At 34.6% G+C, this 23,113-nt stretch overlaps 4 protein-coding genes across 6 annotated transcripts; 3 read left to right on the forward strand and 1 right to left on the reverse strand.

The window, feature by feature from the left end:
• The first annotated feature begins 548 nt into the window (after positions 1–548).
• Positions 549–5,475, forward strand: LOC108216867 (uncharacterized). Of its 2 annotated transcripts, none has more exons than XM_017389721.2 (8): positions 549–883; positions 2,198–2,392; positions 2,485–2,787; positions 3,057–3,091; positions 3,172–3,264; positions 3,467–3,593; positions 3,702–4,315; positions 4,466–5,475. In XM_017389721.2, the coding sequence occupies exons 1-8, from the start codon at positions 745–747 to the stop codon at positions 5,198–5,200; spliced, it is 2,241 nt and encodes a 746-aa protein (XP_017245210.1). In that variant the 5' UTR covers positions 549–744; the 3' UTR covers positions 5,201–5,475. The 2 variants fall into 2 exon arrangements, with proteins under 2 accessions (XP_017245210.1, XP_063947099.1); XM_064091029.1 differs by having other exon boundaries at positions 3,476–3,593.
• Positions 5,476–5,699: 224 nt separating this feature from the next.
• LOC108218097 (low temperature-induced protein lt101.2) lies at positions 5,700–6,924 on the reverse strand. Its single transcript, XM_017391021.2, has 2 exons — positions 6,778–6,924; positions 5,700–5,944 (listed from the first exon to the last, which is right to left on the reverse strand). Exons 1-2 carry the CDS (start codon positions 6,856–6,858, stop codon positions 5,861–5,863), a joined length of 165 nt encoding a protein of 54 aa, XP_017246510.1. The 5' UTR covers positions 6,859–6,924; the 3' UTR covers positions 5,700–5,860.
• A 5,075-nt stretch (positions 6,925–11,999) lies between these two features.
• Positions 12,000–17,152, forward strand: LOC108218734 (nuclear transcription factor Y subunit B-1). 2 transcript variants are annotated; one of them, XM_017391818.2, is made up of 7 exons: positions 12,000–12,198; positions 12,270–12,489; positions 12,916–13,045; positions 13,306–13,311; positions 13,422–13,499; positions 13,593–13,657; positions 16,781–17,152. In XM_017391818.2, exons 2-6 carry the CDS (start codon positions 12,272–12,274, stop codon positions 13,647–13,649), a joined length of 489 nt encoding a protein of 162 aa, XP_017247307.1. In that variant the 5' UTR covers positions 12,000–12,198; positions 12,270–12,271; the 3' UTR covers positions 13,650–13,657; positions 16,781–17,152. The 2 variants fall into 2 exon arrangements, 1 of the variants encoding a protein (XP_017247307.1); XR_010291458.1 differs by lacking the exon at positions 13,593–13,657 and having other exon boundaries at positions 12,012–12,198; positions 12,916–13,311.
• Positions 17,153–18,732: 1,580 nt separating this feature from the next.
• On the forward strand, positions 18,733–22,014 carry LOC108218735 (probable methyltransferase PMT18). The gene is made up of 8 exons (XM_017391820.2): positions 18,733–18,828; positions 19,090–19,119; positions 19,210–19,319; positions 19,425–20,148; positions 20,227–20,437; positions 20,600–20,897; positions 20,994–21,461; positions 21,541–22,014. Exons 4-8 carry the CDS (start codon positions 19,435–19,437, stop codon positions 21,770–21,772), a joined length of 1,923 nt encoding a protein of 640 aa, XP_017247309.1. The 5' UTR covers positions 18,733–18,828; positions 19,090–19,119; positions 19,210–19,319; positions 19,425–19,434; the 3' UTR covers positions 21,773–22,014.
• The last annotated feature ends 1,099 nt before the right edge of the window (positions 22,015–23,113 follow it).

Consider the following 23,113-nt stretch of genomic DNA (forward strand, 5'->3'; position numbering starts at 1 on the left):
CATTTTAATTAACAAAACTGAATTATAAATCTTTTAAACTTTAAACGTTATTCACAACTTCACAATATGAAGGTGAAACAAAACTTATATGTTGGTTGGCACTTGTTGTTTCCTTGATAACAACGGTTTAAATCTGCTAGCAAGTTAACAATGAAATTTTTTATGGAATATTGAATTTGTTTTTAAGTCAACGATCTCATAATTTATTGGTAAAACATAATAATTTTATAATCATTCTTTTGACAAATATCACAGATAATAACAACTAATATTTATTATTTTCCCTTTTTTTTCATGATTACCGTACATCTAAAAAGATACTTACAAAATGCTAAAACATAAAGGCAGAGTCAAATCGAATATTCATCAATTTTCTGAATAAATTATTCTTTTTTAATGAAAAAAGAAAAAAGAAAAAGATCCCACGCTGTTGTGTATATATGTTAAATATCAGCCGTTTTCCTGATTTAAAATGATTCCAGATTTCATTAATTTTCTTTATTATCAATGCAAGAAATATATGATACTCAATCTGCAGTATTATTAACAGTATATTTATTCCATTCTTAATTAGTCAATCAAATTGTCCTTTTCATTTTCCCCGATTATCCCAAATTCAAAATTTGGCTCTAGACATTACTCCATATTATATTGCAAACGTTCACTCGACCATATATACACAGAGACAGAGAGACATACGCAGAGAGAGGAGAGAGAGATAGAGAGCGAGAGAGGTTGAGAGAGATGATGGAGAGAAACAGTGAAGGGGAAAAGGAGAATCACAATGAAGTGGAGAAAATTCAGTTGATTGATTTCTCATCAGAGGATGATATTCTGGTGGATTATCCTTTTCGTGATTCTCTCGAGGACCTTCGGCTCTCAGGTTCTTCTTCATTTGCTAATTGTTTGTGTAATCTTGTTGCTATCGTTTATGTGTATAATTCAGAATTCTGTGTGTATATAATTTAACTGCTTCTTTCTTGTCTACTTTTTGTTTGTCTTGGTGTTGTTCATAACTTATTTCTGTGATTACAACCAGTGGCGTATGCAGGATTTAAGTCCAGAGGGGGCTGGATTTTAGTCCCACCGGGAAAAAAATTTTTGGGTACATAATATATAATTAAATTTGACATATTATTGTTACAACTTACAAATTCACAATAACACTCTCCTAGGTGCCATATTTTGAAACCTCACTATAATGTCTTCAACATCAATTTATATTAAAGTATAAAATATTAGTCTATTACAAATGTAATATTAAAGTATAAATGTAATATTAAAGTATAATTAAATTTAACTATTAGTCTATTACAAATGTAATATTAAAGTATAAAATAAAATATAAAACTAAAATGTTATTAAAAAAGTTTGATAAAAATATTTTTTATGTATTCATTTGACTTTTTGAAAATAATTTTCATTTTTTAAAAATAAATTAGTATGTACTAAAATATTTAGAGGGGTCTAATTTTTTTTTTTTAATCTTGTACACCAAAAAAAAAAAAAAATAATTTTTTTTCAGAATCCAGGGGGGGCTATAGACCACCCTCGTCCCGTGCTAACTCCGCCACTGATTACAACTGAATCATGTATTTCCGTTTTTTTTAGAATTTTATTTGTAAATATTGATTGCTTTAGGCCTTGGATGATTTTCGAGTGTTTATGTAACTAAATTGTTTTGTTATTTGTGTTGAGCAGTGAGTTTGATTACGATAAGGTCAATTTTTTCGCGATTTCTAACATGACAGTGTGACTAACTAGGGTCATTTCATCACATACTGTGCGTCAAAATGTGGTGAATGACATAATTTACTGATGAAAATTTGAAAGAATTTGGGAAATGTGTGTCTTGGATTGTTTTTAAACTCGAAGCTCCACACATATTGTACATTTCTAGCTGTTTAATCAGATGCAAGGTATGTAGAATGATTTCAGTTATGAGATTCCTACATGTGTACCATAGAAATTTAACTTATTCGTAAATTAGGATAAATTCATATGTAGCTTTTTGAAATTTATTTGGTAGTTACTGTTTTTTTGCAAAATATGTTGTCATTTTGCTACTTGTGTGTGAGTGTGACAATCATTTCTATGGGTTAGAAAAGACAAAAAAAATTTGTAGACACACTTCCTCTTATAATATTCATACCCATATGTGTTTCTATTAAAACTCTTCCTTTGATACGTTTTGTAGTTACATTCAAAGATTTAAGTGAGCACAACATTTCAGAGTCGTTAAAGATGGCCAACCAAAGGGAGGTTGAAAATGCAGGAAATAGTTTACATCAGAGGGAAGAGATGCTATCAACACCAGAATTCCTTGAACCAAGAAGACCAAGTTATTTGCGGAAAAGTATTGCCTGGGATAATGCTTTTTTCTCTAGTGATGGTATATATGCAGTTGCCTGTCCTTAGATGAGAATGCCTTATTTCAAATTTTTAGCTAATACTTTGCTTAAGGCTTGCTATGCACGTTTTCAGGAGTTTTGGATCCTGAGGAATTGTCTGCTATGAATAATGGTTTTAAGGGGTTGGAAACCTCTTTTTTTCCCGGCATACCAGAGGATCTGAAAATGCGTAGGTCTGTTGACTCAGATTTAACATTTGAGTCACTTGAAAGTGATGCTTTCTCTCTGGAAAGTGATGCGTTCTCTCTGGAAAGCTTTGACGGTAATTTATTTGAAGATGTAAGAGCGTCAATTCACAGATCATGTGGCCCGCTGAAGCTCACAAGTGCTAGTTGTGACTCAATTATTGGGAAAGCAGCATCATCAGATGTCCCTGGTGAGTATATTGCAAATAAACATTGGCTTTTAAAAAATAATCACACAGTATGCCTACAACAAGAGGGGGAGTAATCTATGGATAAAAAGGCCATGGAATGTGAAATATAGTAAGCAACAGAGACTTTAACTAGTACAATTCCTTAAATGATAGTGGACCTAGGGAAAAAATTCTTTAATAATCTGCTGGTATCTAGTTTATGTAATTATGTGTCTATTCATTGCAATCAGGGATATATTGAGTATTGACATAGTTTTTGTCTTTTTCAGACTCCAAGAAGTTTCATGTCTCCACTCAGAACAAGGTATGTAGTTTACCTCATGCGTTTAGTTTGTTTTCAGTAAACATTCAGTAGCAAAATGCCTAATTTTTCCTTGCGTACAGGGAAGATTAAGTGCAACTTTAGGAAAGCAAACCACCAAATTTCAAAAATCAAAGAGGATGACAGAGTTTTCTCTCCCTTCACCAAATTTGCAGGTATAAATTACTTGCAGCGATTGTATTCATACATTGATGAACTTGATTAAAAATTGGTTAGTGACATTGATTAAGTCGGTTGTCGTTGATGAGTGCTATTAGCTAGTTTTGCAAGATGCACCAGTACATGTGTCACAGGCAGCTAATGTCATTTAACAGTAAGATATTACGTATAAACTAACCAAGTGTCTGTTTCCATTAGACATTAAAGCACAAAGGAGAGTATAACTTAACGCCAAAGATATCAGGGGCACAGACCACAATAACAAGACAACCCAAAAGGGTTTCACTGGGCTATGGATGTACGGGGAACAAGAGAACTGGTAACGGTAAGAAAACTGAGTACAAAATACTGGATTCATGTATAAACTAATTTTTTTTCATCTACTTGTTACCTTGTAACAAAGTTTTGAGTAAAAGAATTTTATTTGTTACAGGACAAGGTTTGATGGTGCACAAAAAATCCGGTTCACTGGACTCACCTAATTCAATCAATTTCTCAACGCCGCTCACCAAGTCATCTTCCACAGTTTCTCTCAGTACAACAAAAAGCTCATCAGTTGCTGGTTCTTCATGTAATGAATTATCAAGTGCTACATCTTCTAAATCTATTCTAAGCTCTGGAACAAGAAATATAGGCTCCAGCAGCAGTAAGATAGGGTCATCTGGTTCAATCTCTAAGCCTCCTCTAAGATATTCAGGCAGAAGCAGAAGTAGATTAAGCAAAGAAACATCCTCAATCCATTTATTGTCTGTGTCTCACAATTCTAATAAATCGCCTGCCAGTTCCATTGATGGATGGTCCTCGGAGTCATCTTCATCAACTTGTAGCGGTACTGCAAAGCGAAGATCCAGTATGTTAGAGGACAAGTTAAGAAGAGATACCGATCAGGCATCAGCATTGAATCAATTAACTCGTAGAAGAATGTCTGCAGATCAACATATGAAAGGAGCACTAAAAGAAACTGCCTCAGTTCCGATAGAACCACCAAACAGTTTAAAGTCGTCTGGCCTCCGTATGCCATCACCCAGAATTGGGTTTTTCGATGTGGTTAGTCACTTCTTCTTACTTATTTGGAAAACCCTAATCACTAACGATTGTAAATCATTGATCATTTATTTCATCCTGGTCTACATGAATGGTATCTTTTGCATGTGTTTCTTGAGTTTTAATAGTTTCTAACATATCTTTGACATTCAGGATAAGTCTGGGACGATAGAAACTATGCATTTCCGATTCAGATCAGAGAATACTTCGTCTGATCTCAATGTTGATGCTGTCAAAAAGAGACCTAGTAAATTTCAGCCAGTAAGATGTGTACCTGGGCGGGAAAATAATATCAGCACTCTCGCTCCAGGTCGTACCATGCATTCTAAACATCCAGATAATGCTTTGTCAAAATCCACCATCATGAAAAACAGCTTGGGACTAGCTTTGAAACTTCGGGCTGTTACAACCTTTGAAGTTGGTAATGCATATTGCTCGAAAACTAGGAAGGTTGGTAAAGGGGAAGATGAAAGGCAAAAGATCATGCTGACCTCTTCTTTAAAGACAGAAGAAAAAAGAAACAAGGGGATTCTGAAGAACAAAATGGGCAAGGAGAGGAAAGATCAAAAAGCTAGAAACAGCATTCTACCGGAACCCAGGGAGCCGGTAAAGAAAGATCACGATGCTGCCCCTGCCCGGAAACTTGATTCACCTTGTGAAAGCAAAGAAAACTTTGAAGAACAAGTTAATGGCTTAAGCAGGTGTTTAGAGGCCATTGATCTTGGAGGAAATGCAGTAAAGCTTGAAAGAATCGAATCCGCGGATGGACAACGCTTCCCCGGTGGCCAGCAGCAGGAGTCACCAGGCGTCGCCCGGATCCCGCTTGCTGATAAAATAATTGCTAGTCATCGACCTTCCCCTCTACAAATTTCCGAGGAGAGTAACTGAACCTGCCAAGGTATTAATCTTGTCTGGACATTTTAATAGCACAGAACATATTTTCTGTAGTTTATTTAGGATATACAGGAGCTTGGAACCTTGTTTTTTAGGGAGATGAGAGCTGGTTGATTTTCATTTGAACGATTTAGTTATACCAAAATGAACAAAAAGCTTAGTTAAATGTAAAAAGATTAAAGGAGTTGATCAGTTCAGACAGAGTGCTGTTTTGTTCCCTGGAATTGTAGAACACCTGGAATCAATTGAAATTGAACATTATTTGCTCATCTCGATTTGAAATTTCTTACAAATCCTCCGTTATGTCTCGCTGCTTATAGTCACAATCTTGATTCGTAGCAATTGATTTGTTTCTACACACATTTCGATTTGACCATATGGTAAAAATTGTTACTTTTACTTGATTAATCGGATAATAAAACTATTTTTTTATTAATATTTTTTGCGAACTAAAATCTCAATTATATATAAAAAAAATATTAAAGATAATGTGTTTTACTACTCAGCAAGTCAAAATATCAAATAAAAAGAAGAAATGTTAAAACGTCAAAAACAGAAGGAATACATGACACACGATGAATCCCAATCATACATGGAAATGAGGAAAATATAGCACAATTCATCAACAAGCGTGAAGTATAGACTGATATACTACTATCCAACCAGCACATAAATGGCGTATATAATTCCAGGAATATATCCCAATAGCGTTAGCAGCAAACAGATCCAGAACTCAACCTGCATCCATCCAGTTGATCAACAATTACGTCAAAACATTAATCATCAAATTTCAACCAAATCTATATCAACAAAACTTCACTTGCACGTACATATATAATCTTATTCCACTGCAAACTATTTTAGCCAAATAGTAGAAGCTCCCACTACCCAGTACCCACCCCTAGATTGATAAATGCCCATAATCCACTATATATCCATAGTATGCAATTAACAATTACCTACGTCCCGTTATACAAGTCATAAATCGCAGTCGATAAAAAAACAGTTTTTAGTGTGAAAAAAACTATTTAGAAAAAAAATTCTAAAACAATTATTTTAGAGTCCATAAGTATTAACATTTATATAATATATATTAATAATTGCTTATTAGTGAATTTTGCGTTGGAATTAGCTATTTGCTCATTAAATAAAAGTTACTCCCTCTGTTTCTTTAAACTTTGCCCGTTTGAAATGTCGGTACTGTTCATGACATGAGACAAATGATTAATTTACGTCAAATCTATAAGACCAAATATAGTCATGAGTGATCTTGTTGGATTCGTATTTACGAGTATTTTAATACAATAAAGATTTTATATTTAATATTAATATGAAATAAAAGATATTAATGATAAAAAGTAGGCATTGGCAAACGTGTCCAAGGCAAATGAGAAAAGTAATAAGAGACGGAGGGAGTATTAATTTCGATAAAATTTAAACATGACTAACATCGGAGGGATGAGATTAAAAAAAAAAATTGGAATCCTAATTGAGTTTACGAGATGAAAGAACCATTATTTGAAGACATGCGTATAGTTGCAAGCTTGAATAGAAATGGAGCGAGTACTTACACCACAGCCGTAGCGTAGAAAGACACCAACCGGGGGCAATAGTATCGCCAAGATGACTTCTAAAAAGGTTTCAGATCCCATCGTCGATATTTAATTTGATATCGAGTCGAATGATTAAAAGAGATAAATGATGAGAGTTTATAAAGATGGTTTTTAATATGGTGAAAAGTTGGTGCATAACTGCCACGTCTAAGATATAAAAAAGATACGTGGCCTCTTCCTACATCTAGGGCTGTACGTGGCCGACTCTTGTGAATTCAACCCTTGACTCGCCCTTCCTCACGCCGACTTTTATTACTTCTAAAACATCCTCACTTAAATATGATCAGCCCAAACTTGTTTATTTTCCATATTAATAAAATGTATTATTTACATTAATTGTCATACTTTATTGTGAGGAATAATGCATATTTAAAAAAACAATCGTTATGCTCCTTGATTTTTTTTTTTTTGACAAAATGCAAATTCACTCTATTAAATTAAAACAAGTCTAGTCGGGACAGATCCCCAACTGACAATGCAATCAGGTTAATAAACAATAAAACGAGCTAAACAAATAGCCGCATTGTTTCCAGACTGCTTAACACAATGAATCCAATGATTCTTGAAATTGAAAATGAATACAAAGGCTTCTCGAGTAATCCAGCCTACATCAATCCCGAAAATGGTAGCTTCACAATTGACCTTCACAATAGCTCCATGGCTGTTGCGGTGTTCAGACAACTCAATTGTAAAAACTAAGCAATGAGGAACAAGAATCCTCGAATAATGAACAACTATAATTTGTGAAATGTGAGCACATGCGATCACCACCGTTCCAAGCATACCCCAGCTATCTACATGCCGGGAGCCAGCTATAGACATGCCGAAAGTATTAATGATGCGATAAACCAGATCTCCCAAAACTCCATCCCAATCATTCTCATTGATAATGCAGGAAGACATAACAACCACAAATATAACACCCAGAAATTGGGTACTAAATCAACACACGCCAAAAAGCGAGACGGAAAAACACAATCGGACCTTTGATTTCAAAAGATCTGATTTATTCAGAAAACAATCAAGTCCAAGCTCAAATCCGAAACAGATCTGAAAATAAAACTCGATTGGAATCTTCGAGGTTTAAGCAACACTCGATTTTATTGAAAAACAAAAAATAGGTAAATAGTGGAGAAGATGGGAGAGCGAAAATGATTTGGTGGATGTAGAGGATGAAGGTGAAGAATGGAGAAGTGACGGCTAATTTTGGGAGTCGACTCTCAAAACCCTAATTTGAGAGAGAATAATAACAATAGAGCTGAAAAACGGAGCGCTTTTTCATTATGCTCCTTGATTTAAGTATCATAGCACCAGAAAACAATACTCCCTCCGTTTTAAAATATAGGTCGCTTAACATTTAAGCACACATTTATAAGATCTTTGACCGCATAGCTAAAATCATTGTTTTCAAAATTTTCTTTTTTTGAATTAAAGTATTAATCATATATTTTTATTTTAAAAAAATCCAAAAATAATGATTTTAACTATGTTGTCAAAATACTTAGAAGTGTGTCAAAAAGTCAAAGGACTTATATTTCAAAACAGAGGGAGTAATTGTTATGCATGTTGATTTACGTTTGTAGAAGAATATGATCTTTAACTTGTCGGATATTTAAAATATTATAAAAACAAAAAAAACAAATTGAAACTATTAGATTATATTTTATTCAATTTTAAAGAATGAGTATCCCAAGACTCCACCGAAATGAGGACTCCAAGAAACTTTTGTCACACACATCTATACTATTATACTATAATAAGCCAACATGGGTATAATTTGTAGTCCAATGTTTTGGTTATATTTTTTGGTTTGGTACTCTCCTTTTGGTACTATAAGTCTACAAATGTGGAGTCTATTATTTTTTGGTTTGGTACCTCTCTTTTTGGTACTACAAGTCTACAAATGTAGAGTCTAGTATCATATTGTTAAACAGTTTGAAATACTAAAAGCACTCATAACAATTCATTGTCATATAATATTTCATTAAAAAAAATTATAATGATGTTATAAATGAAATTATAAATATACAATTTTGAATATCTTTTTTTAACAAGAACCTTCATATAACTCTTTTTAACTTTAACGTGTTCTATTTCAATATAAAAACGAACCATTACATAACCCTTTCTAACTCTAATCTTAAAAGTTATTGTTGTAAAAAAAAAACCAAGATTACAAAATTACGTTGAAATTCGATTGATTAGATTATTGAATCTTTCAAAGGTATTACACGATCGGCTATGTTTGGAAAAGATTTGAATTTTCTGATTTTTTTTCTTATTTTTAAATCTACGTATACTAAATTCGGATTAAATGTACTAAAATCCTGACACACACACACGTATATATATTAGGGTTTGTCCATTTTCAAATCGAGAGAAAATATAATCAATTGAATAATATAATTTAATTAAAATTCAATCCATTAATACTAAAATACTAATCAAATGATGTTAAAATTTAAATTATAAATAATAAATTACGAACTATATACCCGTCCGTGCGAAGCACGAGTTAATGGCTAATATATATTAAATGACAAATTGTATGAACTAGGGATTTGCAATATTATAGTGTTCATTCCTCAAATGATAAACATTTAATTTGACACCGGCACTAGCTTTGGGGTATCCTTCCTTCCGACAAGTTGAACAAGTGATAGATCTCTTTATAACCAAGCCGATGTATTGCTCTCCTGCTAATTTTTTTCATCTTGAGTATATTATGTGAGGAAACATGGTTCTCTTTATCACGTCCGTGCAGTTCTTTTCAGGATGTGCGACCCAATTAGTGTCGGATTCAACTCCACTGGAAAAACAGCAATCGCTATTGATACCTTATTAAACCATATTATGGGCGTACATAATATTTATAACGGTGATTAGTCGGTTTATGTTAACTCGTTGAATCGGTTATGTTAAAATCAACTTTAAAATCATTTTTATATAATAATTTTTTCACTTAAATCAGTCCATTTTTTGAAATTCGATCTTCATTTATCCAATTTTTTTGTATACAATAGTCTTTGGCTAATTCCATTAAATACTACGTCCAAATTATCTTTTTCAAAATTTAAACCCTTCACTAATAAACAAGTCATGTCCATCTTTATTTGAATTAATACCAAAATGATAACACATAAAATAAAATTTTAATATTTAGACCATGTAATTATTTACCCTTTCACAACATTATCTGTAATACTAGTAGTTTGATATTTTTCCTAAACATCCAATACTATTCTTTACTAAAAAAATTAGTACAAAACTAGTTATATATACTCTTATTTCACTCCAAAAAAAGTGACAGAATGTTCATTATTGTGAGTCTTTGATGTTTATCTTATCCAAAATAACTGCAAATCGGGGAATCATGTTCTATATGATGGTGCTGAGAAAGGCACCATTGAACATGATATAGAAATAGAATTATTGGATTTTGTATTATGTTATGAGTTCCTTATTTGCTTTCCGTCCCTTTTGCATTTCCAGTCTAATCTGGAGTTACATGGGCCAGTCATTCTCTGATAAGAACATAATCATTTTTGCTGCAGTTTTTTTGAAGAAAAAAAAAGGTCGGTTCCCATGTAACCGAACTGAAAAAATCAAAATATTTCGATTCGGTTCGGTTTTTAAAAATATAAAATTTTGGTTTTCAGTTGGGTTTGGTTTTTGACCGAACCAACCGTTTGCTTAGCCCTACGACTCTCAATACGAGCTAGGTTAAAATTATTGCTTGTTATGCAATCAAGTTTAAAACTGTTTGAACAAGGATCACTTAATTTTTGTTAGATCACTTTCTTTTCATGTTTCGATTAAGTACTACCACCATAACAGTTATGGGTTGAGAAAGAGAGAATTCCAAGCGTTTTTAGATATTATTGACCAGTAACAAGTTTTACTTAGTCCCTTCTCAATTTTACACCATGATTTTTTTTATTCGAATAAATCTGATATTGATGGTCAAGATTAATACACCTATTAACATAGTCAATCTCGTCAAAACACCTTATGTCAGGGGTTGATTGGTTCACGATAATCTGAAACCAAGTATAATTTTTGTTCATTACAAATCTATGCCTGGTGATTGGTTGCAAAAAAAATAAATTCAAACCATACGTAAAATCTTCAAGATGCGGGGTTTTGATAACCAAAGGGAGAGGTGAGTATAAAATGGAGGTAATCAATTTTATTTTATTTTATTTGTATTTATTTAACTAATTAAATATTAATGTTTAATACGAATATAATCAATGATACAAAAATATATGATAATAATTCTATTAATGTAATCTAACAACTTATTTTTTTTAAATTGAATATATTGATTCCATTAACCAAACATATCATATGTGATATGATATCTAGGCCAACATTCCAGAGAGGGACTCCTTATATGAAGTTACATAGTGCGCCACTATAAATCATCAATTTTATTATAAATTCTGTTATAGAATACATATAAAGCGTGATTTTAATATATAATACTATAAAATATATCTATTTTAAGTAATTTAACACTTAAAATTTGATTAAAAAAAGTATATTTTCGAAACTGATTCTACAACAGTATAATTCTGGATGATTATTATTCTGTTATAGAATCATGTTGAGATATTGCATAATTTTAGATGATCTTTGGAATAAAAAAATTGTATAACTTCGTTTTCGGTTTAATAATCACAATTTGCAATTATATTTCATAAAAAATATAATAAAATATATATTATATATTTATTTATAATGGTGTGCTACGTAACTCCATATAAGAGAGTATGCTATGGAGTGCTACCCATGATATCTATATCATCTTAACCTCATTCTCCATTCCAACTTCATACCACTTCGCGAACCAAACGATTTAAAGATTTTGACAAATTCTATGTATAATTTAACCAACCATTTGTAACCGAAAGATGTTTTTTTATCTCCTTATAATTTTGTAATATTTGATTTTAATTTCTCATATTATATATTCACTTTAAATTAAAATTTTATTTTCAATATAAAAGAAAAATCTACAACTTCACGACAAAAAGAGGAACACACACATTTGCACATCAAGGAGTACCAGATTCTCGTCACAAGTGTCAGTCATCAAACAGCACACAGTTTCTGCACCTATACAAACTCTTCATCCACCCCATCAGAAAAACGCACACACTAACATATTGAAAAAAAACAAAAATAAAAACCCAAAAGAGTTCTTTAATTATCTCTCCTACTCATCATCATCATCAAATAAAAAAATATTAATAAAAATAAAAACCATCTACTAGTACTACTCTCTTGTTTCTCATTTCTCCAGCGTCCGATCTTGTCTCTCAATCAATCAAATCTCTCCCCGCCAAATACAAATTTCTGTCCAACCCTTTTCAGGTTACTCTCTCTTCTCAACTGGGTCGCTTTTACTTTTCTCAATTTTTGATTTTTGATGGTTTTTTGTGCAGAAATGGCAGATGGGTCAGCCAGTCCTGCAGGTGGGAGTCATGAGAGTGGGGGTGATCAGAGTCCAAGGTCGAATGTGAGGGAGCAAGATAGGTACCTTCCAATTGCAAATATAAGCAGGATCATGAAGAAAGCGTTGCCTGCTAATGGAAAGATTGCTAAGGATGCTAAGGATACTGTGCAAGAATGTGTTTCTGAGTTCATAAGTTTCATTACTAGCGAGTGAGCTGTCTAAATTTTTATCTTGTTTATGGTGTATAGTTTGTGTGTTTGTGGTTTTGCTTGTGCCCTTGTGAAAATGTTGAATTTGGTCTTCGTTTTGTGTCAATTGTGTTTGATTTGTGAAATAACCTTGTAAAAATCTTGCATTTTGTGGGTTTTTTGTGATTTGTGAACCCTTGTTAAAAAACTCTTATTTAGTGTGTGTTTGTGTGTGATTTTTTTTAAAAAAAGCCATGTCGAAATCTTGAATTTGGTGTGTGTGTGTGTGTGTGTGTGAGTTTTGTAATACCCTTGTAAAAATTTGAGACAGTGTGTATGAGATTTCAGAAAGAGCAATCTGGAAATTTAGGTATATGCTTTGTTGTATGTATAAAGTTGAAAGCTTTGGCTGTAAACGGAAGTGATCTGAGGTGTTACACTATGTAGGGCAAGCGACAAGTGCCAAAAAGAGAAGAGGAAGACAATCAATGGTGATGATCTGCTCTGGGCAATGGCCACTCTAGGTTTCGAAGATTACATTGATCCCCTGAAGGCGTACTTAGCTAGGTACAGGGAGGTAAGTGGTTACCCTTTTTGTTATTATCAAATTTTGAATTATTTGTTTACAATATTACTTGTAACGGTTCTATCATTTATGTATATGCATTTTTGCAATTGCACAAATAAACTCTCTCTCCAATCGTTTATTTATCTATACCAGTAATAGCTAGATATTAAGTGGTAAGTGTATTTACTATTTACAGTCATGAATTAAGCTAACATCATTTCTTTTCTTCCTATGTTTGGCTGATGGTGCGCGAAATCACTATCGGACAGTTAGAGGTATGTATTGATATATGTTATTTTGTCTCTTCACCTTATATATGCAGCAAGCATCTATTTTTACTAGTTGGTTTAGGATTCTGTCTGATGTACTGATATACATCTCTTAGGGTGATACTAAGGGATCTGCTAGGGGAGAGGGATCTGCTAAGAAGGATCAGGTTGGAGCTCAGATTTCAAATCAACAGGTTCAGTTCAAGTGATTGTTTTTGTAGCTTTTCTACTAATTATATATTTATATTGGCATATCAACACTTAATTATTAAATATCAAAATTGCAGTATGCTCATCAAGGATCGTACTCACAAGGCATGAGCTATGTAAACTCACACATTTGAATCTTTATGTAAGCATCTTACCCTCTGTGTGTCTGTTGTATATAAAATATGTATATATTTTAATCTTTCTGTTTCTGTACACAGAGTTTAATCAAGCTAAATGCATATTATCTTGGTGCAATATTGTCATGTTTTTCACATGCATCTTTGATGTAATCATAGAAATGTGAGATATATATATTATAAGAAGTGATAATTTGTAGTCGATACTTTTGAAGATATTATTTGATAGTAACAGACATTGTTGACTTTTCATGCCCATAGCTATCTACTTAAATTGGATAATAAAGCAAGTATCTACCTGTGTGGCAACTTTTTTCAAGAAATTACATACATTTGAACTGGGTACTCTTCTTAGGATACATTTGTATTCTTCCTGTAGTCAACCCAGAATAACCTATATTGCTAATGCCCGTAGCTTGTTCTCGCATCTTCTAGTAAATCAGTGTGGGTGATGCTAAAAAAAACATAATACTTTTAAGAGTATTTTAGTGGAATTTTAGGTTGTAGAGTGTGTGGAGGTCTTCAATCAAGTATTATATATCCTGTTCATTACTTTTGCAACTTAGTGAAGCTTTCTTTGTGCAAACAGAATCCCTGGACCAGGATGGTGCCTCCTCATCTTAGGGTAAAAATTTTGCAATGTGTTATAGCAGTTTCGTGTGTTTGAATTTTAGTTGAAACATTGGATAAACAGCCGTAGTCTCAAAGCTTTAATGCCCTAGATCGCAATTATGGGGACAATTGGAACTTTAACTACTAAAGAAGAAAATTATATTAACTTTGAATGCATGTTACCCTCTTGTTTCTTAAAGTACATCATTTATATCTATCTGTTTTGAGAGGAAGTGACTCTTGAGTTGGTGTCTTGTGAGTTGCCCCCTTGTACTCTTCCATTTTACTTCTATGCTTTATTATTCCATCTCGTTTTTAATCTATAAATATTAAAATAGTTGACCACACTCTTTCTAACTAGGCTATAAGCCCTAAACATGGAAACCTAGGAAGCATGAGTGCGGGTGCGCGGTACGTGGATACGGGAATTCGTCAAATTCCAAAATATGGGGATACGGGTGCGTGGGGATACGGAAAATATGAAAATATTAAATATATATATATATATATATATATATATATATATATATATATATATATATATATATATATAATTCATAAGATGCATTTAAGTAGAACAAAATAGTGGAATAACTAAATTAATTATCCTCAAGTCTTGACAATTAAAATACATAAATAACTATTGCAATTTAAGTGATTCAATCGAGCATAATCATGGCTTCCATGATTTTGGCCAACTAATTTTAAGTTTTTTTATAAAAAAAAAAATTGTAAAAAATTATGATTTGTGCCACTCCCGCACCCCCATCCCCGCACCCCCGCGTATCCCCATCACTGCCTCCACCGATACGCCACGTGCCGCACCCCGCCGCACCCCCGCACCCCCAAGTATCCCCTACGCAGTTCTTCACCCAGATGAAGTATCCCTGCTTTCTAGATGGAAACAGATATGTGCCTACATTACTAATAGAGTAAGAGACAAATGTAAATGATGGAGCAATAAAAGAAGAATACTACTTTAGCAGCCGCAATCTTTGACGGCGCAGCAATCTTATTTTATCCTGGGACCCTTTCTCTTTCCTTGAAAACAATCTTTGACGGCACAACACTCTCATCTTAGCCTGTCAGCCTATTTTACTTCCCTTCTTAAAAATCCCTAGTTGGTAACTTCTCTCATGTCTTCCTCATTTATTATAGAGAACACCTTAATAGGCCGAAGATACCATGCCACCTTGCCGCTGCTGGGCACCTCTGGTGCACTGTCCTAAAAAGGTTCTTGGAAAAAATGCAAGCCCTTCTACCCTGCTTCACAAGGAATATATGGAAAGAAAGCCCTTGAAATTTTTGTCTACTTATTTTTAATAATAATATAAACCAAATAAATCTACATGACATATCATTTTGTCCACATTGGTTGCAGTATATTGTTGACAACCTATATGTATGGCTCTTAAAACTATGAAGCATATCTTAACAACAAGCCTACTATATCAATGTTTGATGTCTTTGAATTTTGATGCTCAGTTGAAAGAGTGGATATACATGCAGCTGCATTCAAAAATAGTGTCTAAATCAATATCACAAAATGGCATGGTTGAAGACAAATAAGGTCATAGATAGAGAAATGAGTATAGGTTTTTGAAATTTAGTCCTGATTATATATATTGGGTGAAGAAAAAAGGTCATAAATAAATGAAAAAGTATAGGTTTGTATGAATTTAAGCCCTGAATATAAAGTTTTAGTTATCTGAATTGAGGATTATGTAATGAAGCTTTATAGAGTTGGCTTTTCGGAAGTAGCAGGGAAGGCTTTGTAAGATTTTTTACGTGCTGATCCCTAGTCCTAGCTTAGAGTTAACAACTCACTTTGACCAGGCTAGAGTAGAACGGTTTGAAGCCTTTACTACTATACACATTGTTCTTTGGCTTATAAGCCAATAAGCAATGCATGTTTTGTTCCAGCTGTCCTAACTGTTGAAACCAAACTTAGGAGGCAATCTTAATTCTAAGATTAGATGGCTTGTTGCTTATCTTATCTTCTATGAATCATGAGTTGTGGCACTCGTTTCTGTCATAGTCCAAATTACCATTGCCATGCTGTTGTAAATTTCATTTCTCGATATTGCAGTTAATAGGATTCCAAAAATAAATTATAAATATATTTCTCCGAAGCTTTTGCAGAATCTTATAAAATTTATTAATAATTTTTAATATGTAAGGGAGCTAAAGTTTACTTATATTCTACTTAATGGGGATAAGGGAGAAATGGAAAAAATGATAAAATTGATTGCCCACATTGAGAATTAAGGAAGGTCAACTCACTCCTCTGGCGATGTTTATTACACTTTTAGTGAGATATGTAACTTTAATACTTACTGTGTACCTAATGTCACATTTATGTAAGCAGTGATTCTATTATCATCATAGCACTAACTTCCCCGAAGTGTCTAGATTCAGTAAAAATACTAGATAATATTTCCAAGGTTTTTTTTAAGATGAGAACAATCATCTCTCTTCCTTTCTCTTTTTATTGATTTTATCCTTTGATCTTGAAGGTTGGAGCTGTAGCGATACCTCTGGATTTAAATTATGTTGCTGTCTTGGATCGTATGAACTGAGGACATCATCTAGTTAATAGCCATGCGAAGACGTTTACCAGTTTGTTTCTATGGATTTCACTATTTGCTATTATGCATCCTGTAGATATTGTATTATGTCTATAGTACCTTCAAATTCTAATAGCGTTTACTATCAGATGAAAAGTACTTTAATATCCTTTCTCTGGAAGTTCCTATTCTCAAATTATTCAAGGGAAGGAAACATGTTTAAGGCTACAAAGGTCTCTACAATTAGCTTATCCTGTGGGAATTCATATGTTATGTACATTTGGTGTTTCACATAATATATATAGAAATGAAATTTCCAGACGTATTTTTTTAGTAGATTCAATGCATATCAATGATACTCGTGCCAATGGTCTGAGCGCTGCTACATCTATGCTATTGGAAGCAGTTTCAAGTTCTGTTGGTTGACCTTCCTTGAATAAGACCAGACTTGCCTGATCCTGATTTCCAGACACCAAATGATTTGGATTGTCGTCCCCTGTTGTTGCTTTATTCAGGTGTTTGCTTGTGAAACCAAAGGAATAACATACTTGCGTGTCTGGTGGCAAGGGGATGGGAATAATATACTTGTGCAAATACTGTTTAGCGAATCATTGAAGTGTTGAAGAGTAATATATAGTGCAGAAATTAATTGGATACAGTTTTTCTCATAATATATATACACACTTTTTTGGGATATACAGTGTGTAGTATTTGTCGGATGCTTCCAAACATTAGGAGCATACACGGTCTGCGCGTTACTCTCAGCAATGAGTAACGGTGCCTTTTCTTTAAGGAAGCGATCTAGATGCAACGTGATCAGATGATGAAGTTCATTCCATTGAATTTCTCAGGTTTATCAGCGTGTAATACATACATAGTTGACAAAACATGTTTAACAGGTGTCGCATGTTCGTTCAGAAGAACGAATGTTAGCGTCTTTCTGAATGGCATACTAAATTGTCCAACAACAGTGTGTTCCATAGGTACATGCTCCGAAGACGCATGTCCAATAGACACATGTCTAATAGGTGTATGATCCCCATCAGGTACTATGATTTGTGCATTGTTCGTTCAGAAGAACGAATGGCATTACTAAACTGTCCACAACAATAGTGTGTTCCGTAGGCCCATGCTCCGAAGGCGCATGTCGAATAGACACATGTTTAATAGGTGTATGATCTCCATCAGGTACCACGATTTGTGCATTAGGGTTAGATGACTCGGGTGACCCCATCAAGTATTATGACCTACGCATTGGGATCGGCTGTTGCATTCATCGTGTTGTTCACAGTTTGATTATCCATAAGTCTGTCACGACAAGCAAATAAACACGTAAGTATCAAACACATATGTAAATATATTATACGCTTTAAGATTGTTGTCTAATCTGTATTAAAACCAAGCAAGAAAACTATCATGTTTGTGTGTATAATGCAAAACAATGAGCGAAATAAATCAAAAGATGAGGAGACAAGAACGAGTATAACAAAACCGAGTCAAGCGAGCTGAGACTATCACCGGAAAAGACCGATAATAAGATAGAGCGGCTAGGGTTAATAAAACTATGATGAATATATAGAAATAGTAAAGCGTGTGAGCTACTCAATTAATTAGATTAATTAGAGGTTTTTTTTTTTTGGAAAAATAAATTAGAGCACTGTTAATAGACGGTTGATAAAGAGACAATGCATTAAAGCCTACTTTAAAAAGTATCTAATTCTAACAAAGTAACAAATTTTGTCAAATGTATGATCCAAAGACTCAGTCGTCCACTGATCTAAAATAGAACTAGTAGCAATAAAATGATTATTTACAAAGACAAAAATCAAGTCACACCCACCCTTTTCTCACGCCTTGTCTTTCTACTCATTTGCATGGTTCCTTTTCATCTCCCTCCTCTGTTTGATCCACTTTCTTTTACCTCATTCTCTTCTCTCCTTATCTCTCACTCCTCTCTACAAGCCTAGCCATCTTCAACAACCTCAATGTTTCTAAAGGTATTTAAATATCTACCTTTCATTTCAATGCAGGCATGCATGCATGAATACTGTCAATGTACAACATGTGTAACAATCTCTGACATCTCCCAGTTCCGAGGGACGGGACAGATGTACGGGTCGGGTGGGGGCTCGTGGCCCCACCACCCCCAGCACATTGTAGTATGATACTTATGAGATTTATGAGATCGATGAGATTGATATTCAAATATTTCTTCTTTAGCAATTGATTTTTAGAATGTTATTTCTTTTCTTTGGCAGGTCTGTACATAACATATGCCTACGCATAAGGTATGTTATCCATAACATCACATAGGTCTTTTCTTTTATTTACCTTTTTTTTGGTTACGTTCTGTTCTAATACTTCCCGAGCTGAATCAGAGTTCCTTCAGTGACATAGCAAGTCTACAACAGCATCAAGGAGGATCTCCAAGTCCCAAGTGAAATATTTCTTCAAAATCAAATCGAAGAAGAAAGGCCTTACCGGCCTGGTATGATTCAATACAGACCTTCCTGAAGAAATGCTGCATCTTTTACTTGTTTCTGTAAATCAGCTTTGAATCTACATTATTTATGCACGATCACCTTTCTTGTAGATCTGATTAAATGGCGAAAGACTATGCTGGTTCGCCAAAGCCTCATCACCTAGAATCAAATAGGAAGCGTCTCACTTGGATACTAGCTGTCAGTGCATTATGCATTTTCTCTTACGTTTTGGGAGCTTGGCAGATCACTTCAAAACCAATATACCGATCTGAGATGTACAAGAAGGCTGATTGTGATCATGCCGAGTCATCTGAGGCAGAATCTGAAGTTGCTAAATCTGGTTCCAGCTCCCTTTCATCGTCAGAAACAACCCTGGACTTTGAAAGCCATCATCAATTAGTAGTAAACAATTCTGACACGACAGACGTTCAAAATTTCCCACCATGTGACATGTCTTTTAGCGAGTACACTCCATGCCAGGACCGGCCTAGAGGAAGGAAATTTAGCAGGGAGATGCATAAGTACAGAGAGCGACATTGCCCCACCAAGGAAGAGATGCTTCGTTGTTTGATACCTGCTCCACCTAACTACAAGGCGCCTTTCAAGTGGCCTGAAAGCAGAGACTATGCGTGGTTTGATAACATTCCCCACAAAGAGCTCAGTGTTGAAAAGGCTATTCAAAACTGGATACGAGTTGAGGGTGATCGTTTTAGGTTCCCTGGTGGAGGAACCATGTTCATGAATGGAGCCGACGCTTATATTGATGACATTAATGGAATCATCCCTAATTTTACTAATGGAAGCATAAGAACAGCAATTGATACAGGCTGTGGAGTAAGTACATATCTAGCTTCATGTAATTTAATTGTTGACATGAATTTTGTTTCTGATTTAAACTTTGTATATGTTAAGGTTGCTAGCTGGGGAGCTTTTCTTTTGAAAAGAGACATGCTAGCAATGTCGTTTGCTCCAAGAGATACACATGAAGCACAAGTCTGGTTTGCTCTGGAACGCGGTGTTCCTGCTATTCTTGGTATCATGGGCTCGCAGAGACTTCCATATCCAGCAAGAGCGTTTGATATGGCACATTGTTCCCGTTGCTTGATTCCCTGGTCTCAGTATGGTTAGTTAATCTTTGCTTTTACTATACACACTGACTGATATCAATTATAAGTACTAGCATCTATGGTCATGTGATGTGATGCTTCATAAATTCCAAGCAGAACAAAAATTTTTTGATATCTAATAGGTATAAATGCAATAATTAGAACATTTTGTTCTGCAGATGGACTGTATATGATCGAAGTGGACAGAATTCTGAGGCCAGGTGGCTATTGGATACTATCCGGCCCTCCAATCCGATGGAAAAGGTACTGGAAAGGCTGGGAAAGAACTCAAGAAGATTTGAAACAAGAGCAAGACACGATTGAGGATATTGCCAATCGCATGTGCTGGAAGAAAGTGGCTGAAAGGGGTGACATTGCAGTGTGGCAAAAGCCTCTCAACCACATTGAGTGTGTGAAGAACAGAAAAATCTTCAAAAAACCCCATCTGTGCAAATCAGATAATGCTGATGCAGCCTGGTATGTGCAATTTTACATCATTTTTTAGAGCTATTTAGCAAGTAACCTTCTTGTTTGCGACGTACTTATATGTGCACATATGCTAAAACAAATAAGGTATAAAGACCTTGAACCTTGCATCACTCCCCTGCCAGAGGCGAAAAACAGAGATGAGGTTGCAGGTGGTGCAGTCGCGAAATGGCCAGAGCGTGCTTTTGCAGTTCCTCCAAGAATCAGCAGGGGCCTAATACCTGGTATCACCGAACAAAAATTCAAAGAAGATAATAAAGCATGGAAAGACCGCATGGTACTTTATGAACGCGTCCTACATCCCTTACGCCAAGGGAAGTACAGAAACATAATGGACATGAATGCTTACCTAGGCGGCTTTTCAGCAGCTTTGCTGAAGTATCCAGTGTGGGTGATGAATGTGGTTCCTGCAGATTCAGACATCAACACTTTGGGTGTGATATACGAAAGAGGCTTCATTGGTACTTATCAAGATTGGTGTGAAGCCTTCTCAACATATCCAAGAACATACGATCTCATCCATGCAGGCGGCGTTTTTAGCATATATCAGGACAGGTAAGTACTTGATCAAGACATACAACTACATGGCACATCAATTTGTTCCAAACTGAATTTATATTTTCTCTTTGTGAAGATGTGACATTACGGACATTCTGATCGAGATGGACAGAATCCTGAGACCAGAAGGGACTGTTGTCTTCAGAGATGGCGTCGAAGTCCTGTTGAAGATCAAGAGCATAGCAGATAGAATGAGCTGGACGAGCCGCATACTAGACCATGAAAGTGGCCCTTATAATCCAGAAAAGATTTTGCTTAGCGTGAAATCTTACTGGACTGGTGACAGAAATACTAAACAGAAGCAATAAAATCTGCAGTGGACTACAATAAAATCTGTGATTCACATTTCCTTCTTTCTCTGTGGTTACTTAGATACTTACTGGGACTAATAAGCCATCGTCGAACCTTGTAAATCTGCAGCAACACGAAGGAAATAAATCCGGTTTAGAGAATCGATAGTGAGATGCAATGTTTAGGGTCTTAAACAGTGATTTAGAGAATTAGGTATTGTTGTAATAGATACTGTTTGTTATATGGTTAGTTGTACTTATTGTTTGTGTTCCGTACTTTCAGTGTAATCTAAGCTTCATATAGTAGCCAATAAATGTGTTCATAAAACTTGTAAGCTTAGGGTCCGATTCAGATTTATGATCCTAGCAGTTGCTTTAAGAACTATCGCGTTTTATGCAAGGCTTAGTCTAGCAGATACCACTCTCGTCTTGGTAATAAGAGGTCGAGGCTCCTATCAGTATAAGTTTGTGTGAGTGGGTATTTAAATTTATATCGTTGACCTATACAAGATAAAACAGAATGAACTATGTTTGTTTGTCTTAGACGAGGCTTAGCCTAGCGGATATCACTCTTCTCTTGTTAATAAGAGGTAGAGGGCTTCTATCAGTGTAGGCTTGTGTCTGTGAGGATTGAACTTTCTGGTAATTGATTGTACCAAATAAACCAATATGCACTGTGTTTGTTGTCCTTTTAATTTTAATCAGATAAGAGAATATTTTTTACAAATAATATTAATATAAGAGGCATGTAATTTTTGTAAGCAGAGCAGATAATTTTGTCAGCAACTAGTATCATAGTCTAAAGGAAACACACCTAGAGATGGGGAAGCTAACAATAACTCTGATCCTTTCATAGGAGAGCTGACTGTGCTGGCAATCTGGCATTTTGAGCACCGACGAAAGTCCTTGAGTGAAAAACTGGGTGCAAGAACTGGGAACATCTACTTCTACTTTCATAATATAAAAAAATATTTCCCTAACACCTTCAGATTTTAGGGGAACTTGTTGTAGACTCGAACGAGACGTCGAGATCACTCCCTAGTCCCTACTGGCTCGAGATCACTTCCTACTGTTGTGTAAAATGGTATAGACCTATAGTTGAATATTATTAGGAACATACATATATGTCAACATGCAGTATTCATCATTGTACAAGATAGTGGCAACACCTAACCATTAAAAACTAATGCAGCTTTAAAGATTACAAGCATCAAGAGCCTCTTAGTGATTTGGCTTGGACTCGTAAGGCTATTTCATGCCAACACTAAAATTTATACAGATAAATTAGTCAAATGTGGATACAAATATATATAGCACAAATCATGTCTATTTTCAAACCCACTGTTTGAAAATGAAATA

This window comes from Daucus carota, chromosome 4 (assembly GCF_001625215.2).
Source record: "Daucus carota subsp. sativus chromosome 4, DH1 v3.0, whole genome shotgun sequence".
NCBI classification, from domain to species: Eukaryota; Viridiplantae; Streptophyta; class Magnoliopsida; order Apiales; family Apiaceae; genus Daucus; species Daucus carota.

Bases quoted from the DNA above. Each gene is read 5' to 3' on its own strand.
- LOC108216867 (XM_017389721.2), top strand. From the start codon at position 745: ATGATGGAGAGAAACAGTGAAGGGGAAAAGGAGAATCACAATGAAGTG. The intron at 2,788-3,056 runs GTGAGTATATTG...TGTCTTTTTCAG, and splicing joins AGCATCATCAGATGTCCCTG to ACTCCAAGAAGTTTCATGTC. The intron at 3,594-3,701 runs GTAAGAAAACTG...TATTTGTTACAG, and splicing joins GAACAAGAGAACTGGTAACG to GACAAGGTTTGATGGTGCAC.
- LOC108218734 (XM_017391818.2), top strand. From the start codon at position 12,272: ATGGCAGATGGGTCAGCCAGTCCTGCAGGTGGGAGTCATGAGAGTGGG. The intron at 12,490-12,915 runs GTGAGCTGTCTA...TACACTATGTAG, and splicing joins ATAAGTTTCATTACTAGCGA to GGCAAGCGACAAGTGCCAAA. The intron at 13,500-13,592 runs GTTCAGTTCAAG...TCAAAATTGCAG, and splicing joins CTCAGATTTCAAATCAACAG to TATGCTCATCAAGGATCGTA.
- LOC108218735 (XM_017391820.2), top strand. From the start codon at position 19,435: ATGGCGAAAGACTATGCTGGTTCGCCAAAGCCTCATCACCTAGAATCA. The intron at 20,149-20,226 runs GTAAGTACATAT...GTATATGTTAAG, and splicing joins CAATTGATACAGGCTGTGGA to GTTGCTAGCTGGGGAGCTTT. The intron at 20,438-20,599 runs GTTAGTTAATCT...TTTGTTCTGCAG, and splicing joins GATTCCCTGGTCTCAGTATG to ATGGACTGTATATGATCGAA.
- LOC108218097 (XM_017391021.2), bottom strand. From the start codon at position 6,858: ATGGGATCTGAAACCTTTTTAGAAGTCATCTTGGCGATACTATTGCCC. The intron at 5,945-6,777 runs GTAAGTACTCGC...GGATGGATGCAG, and splicing joins TTCTACGCTACGGCTGTGGT to GTTGAGTTCTGGATCTGTTT.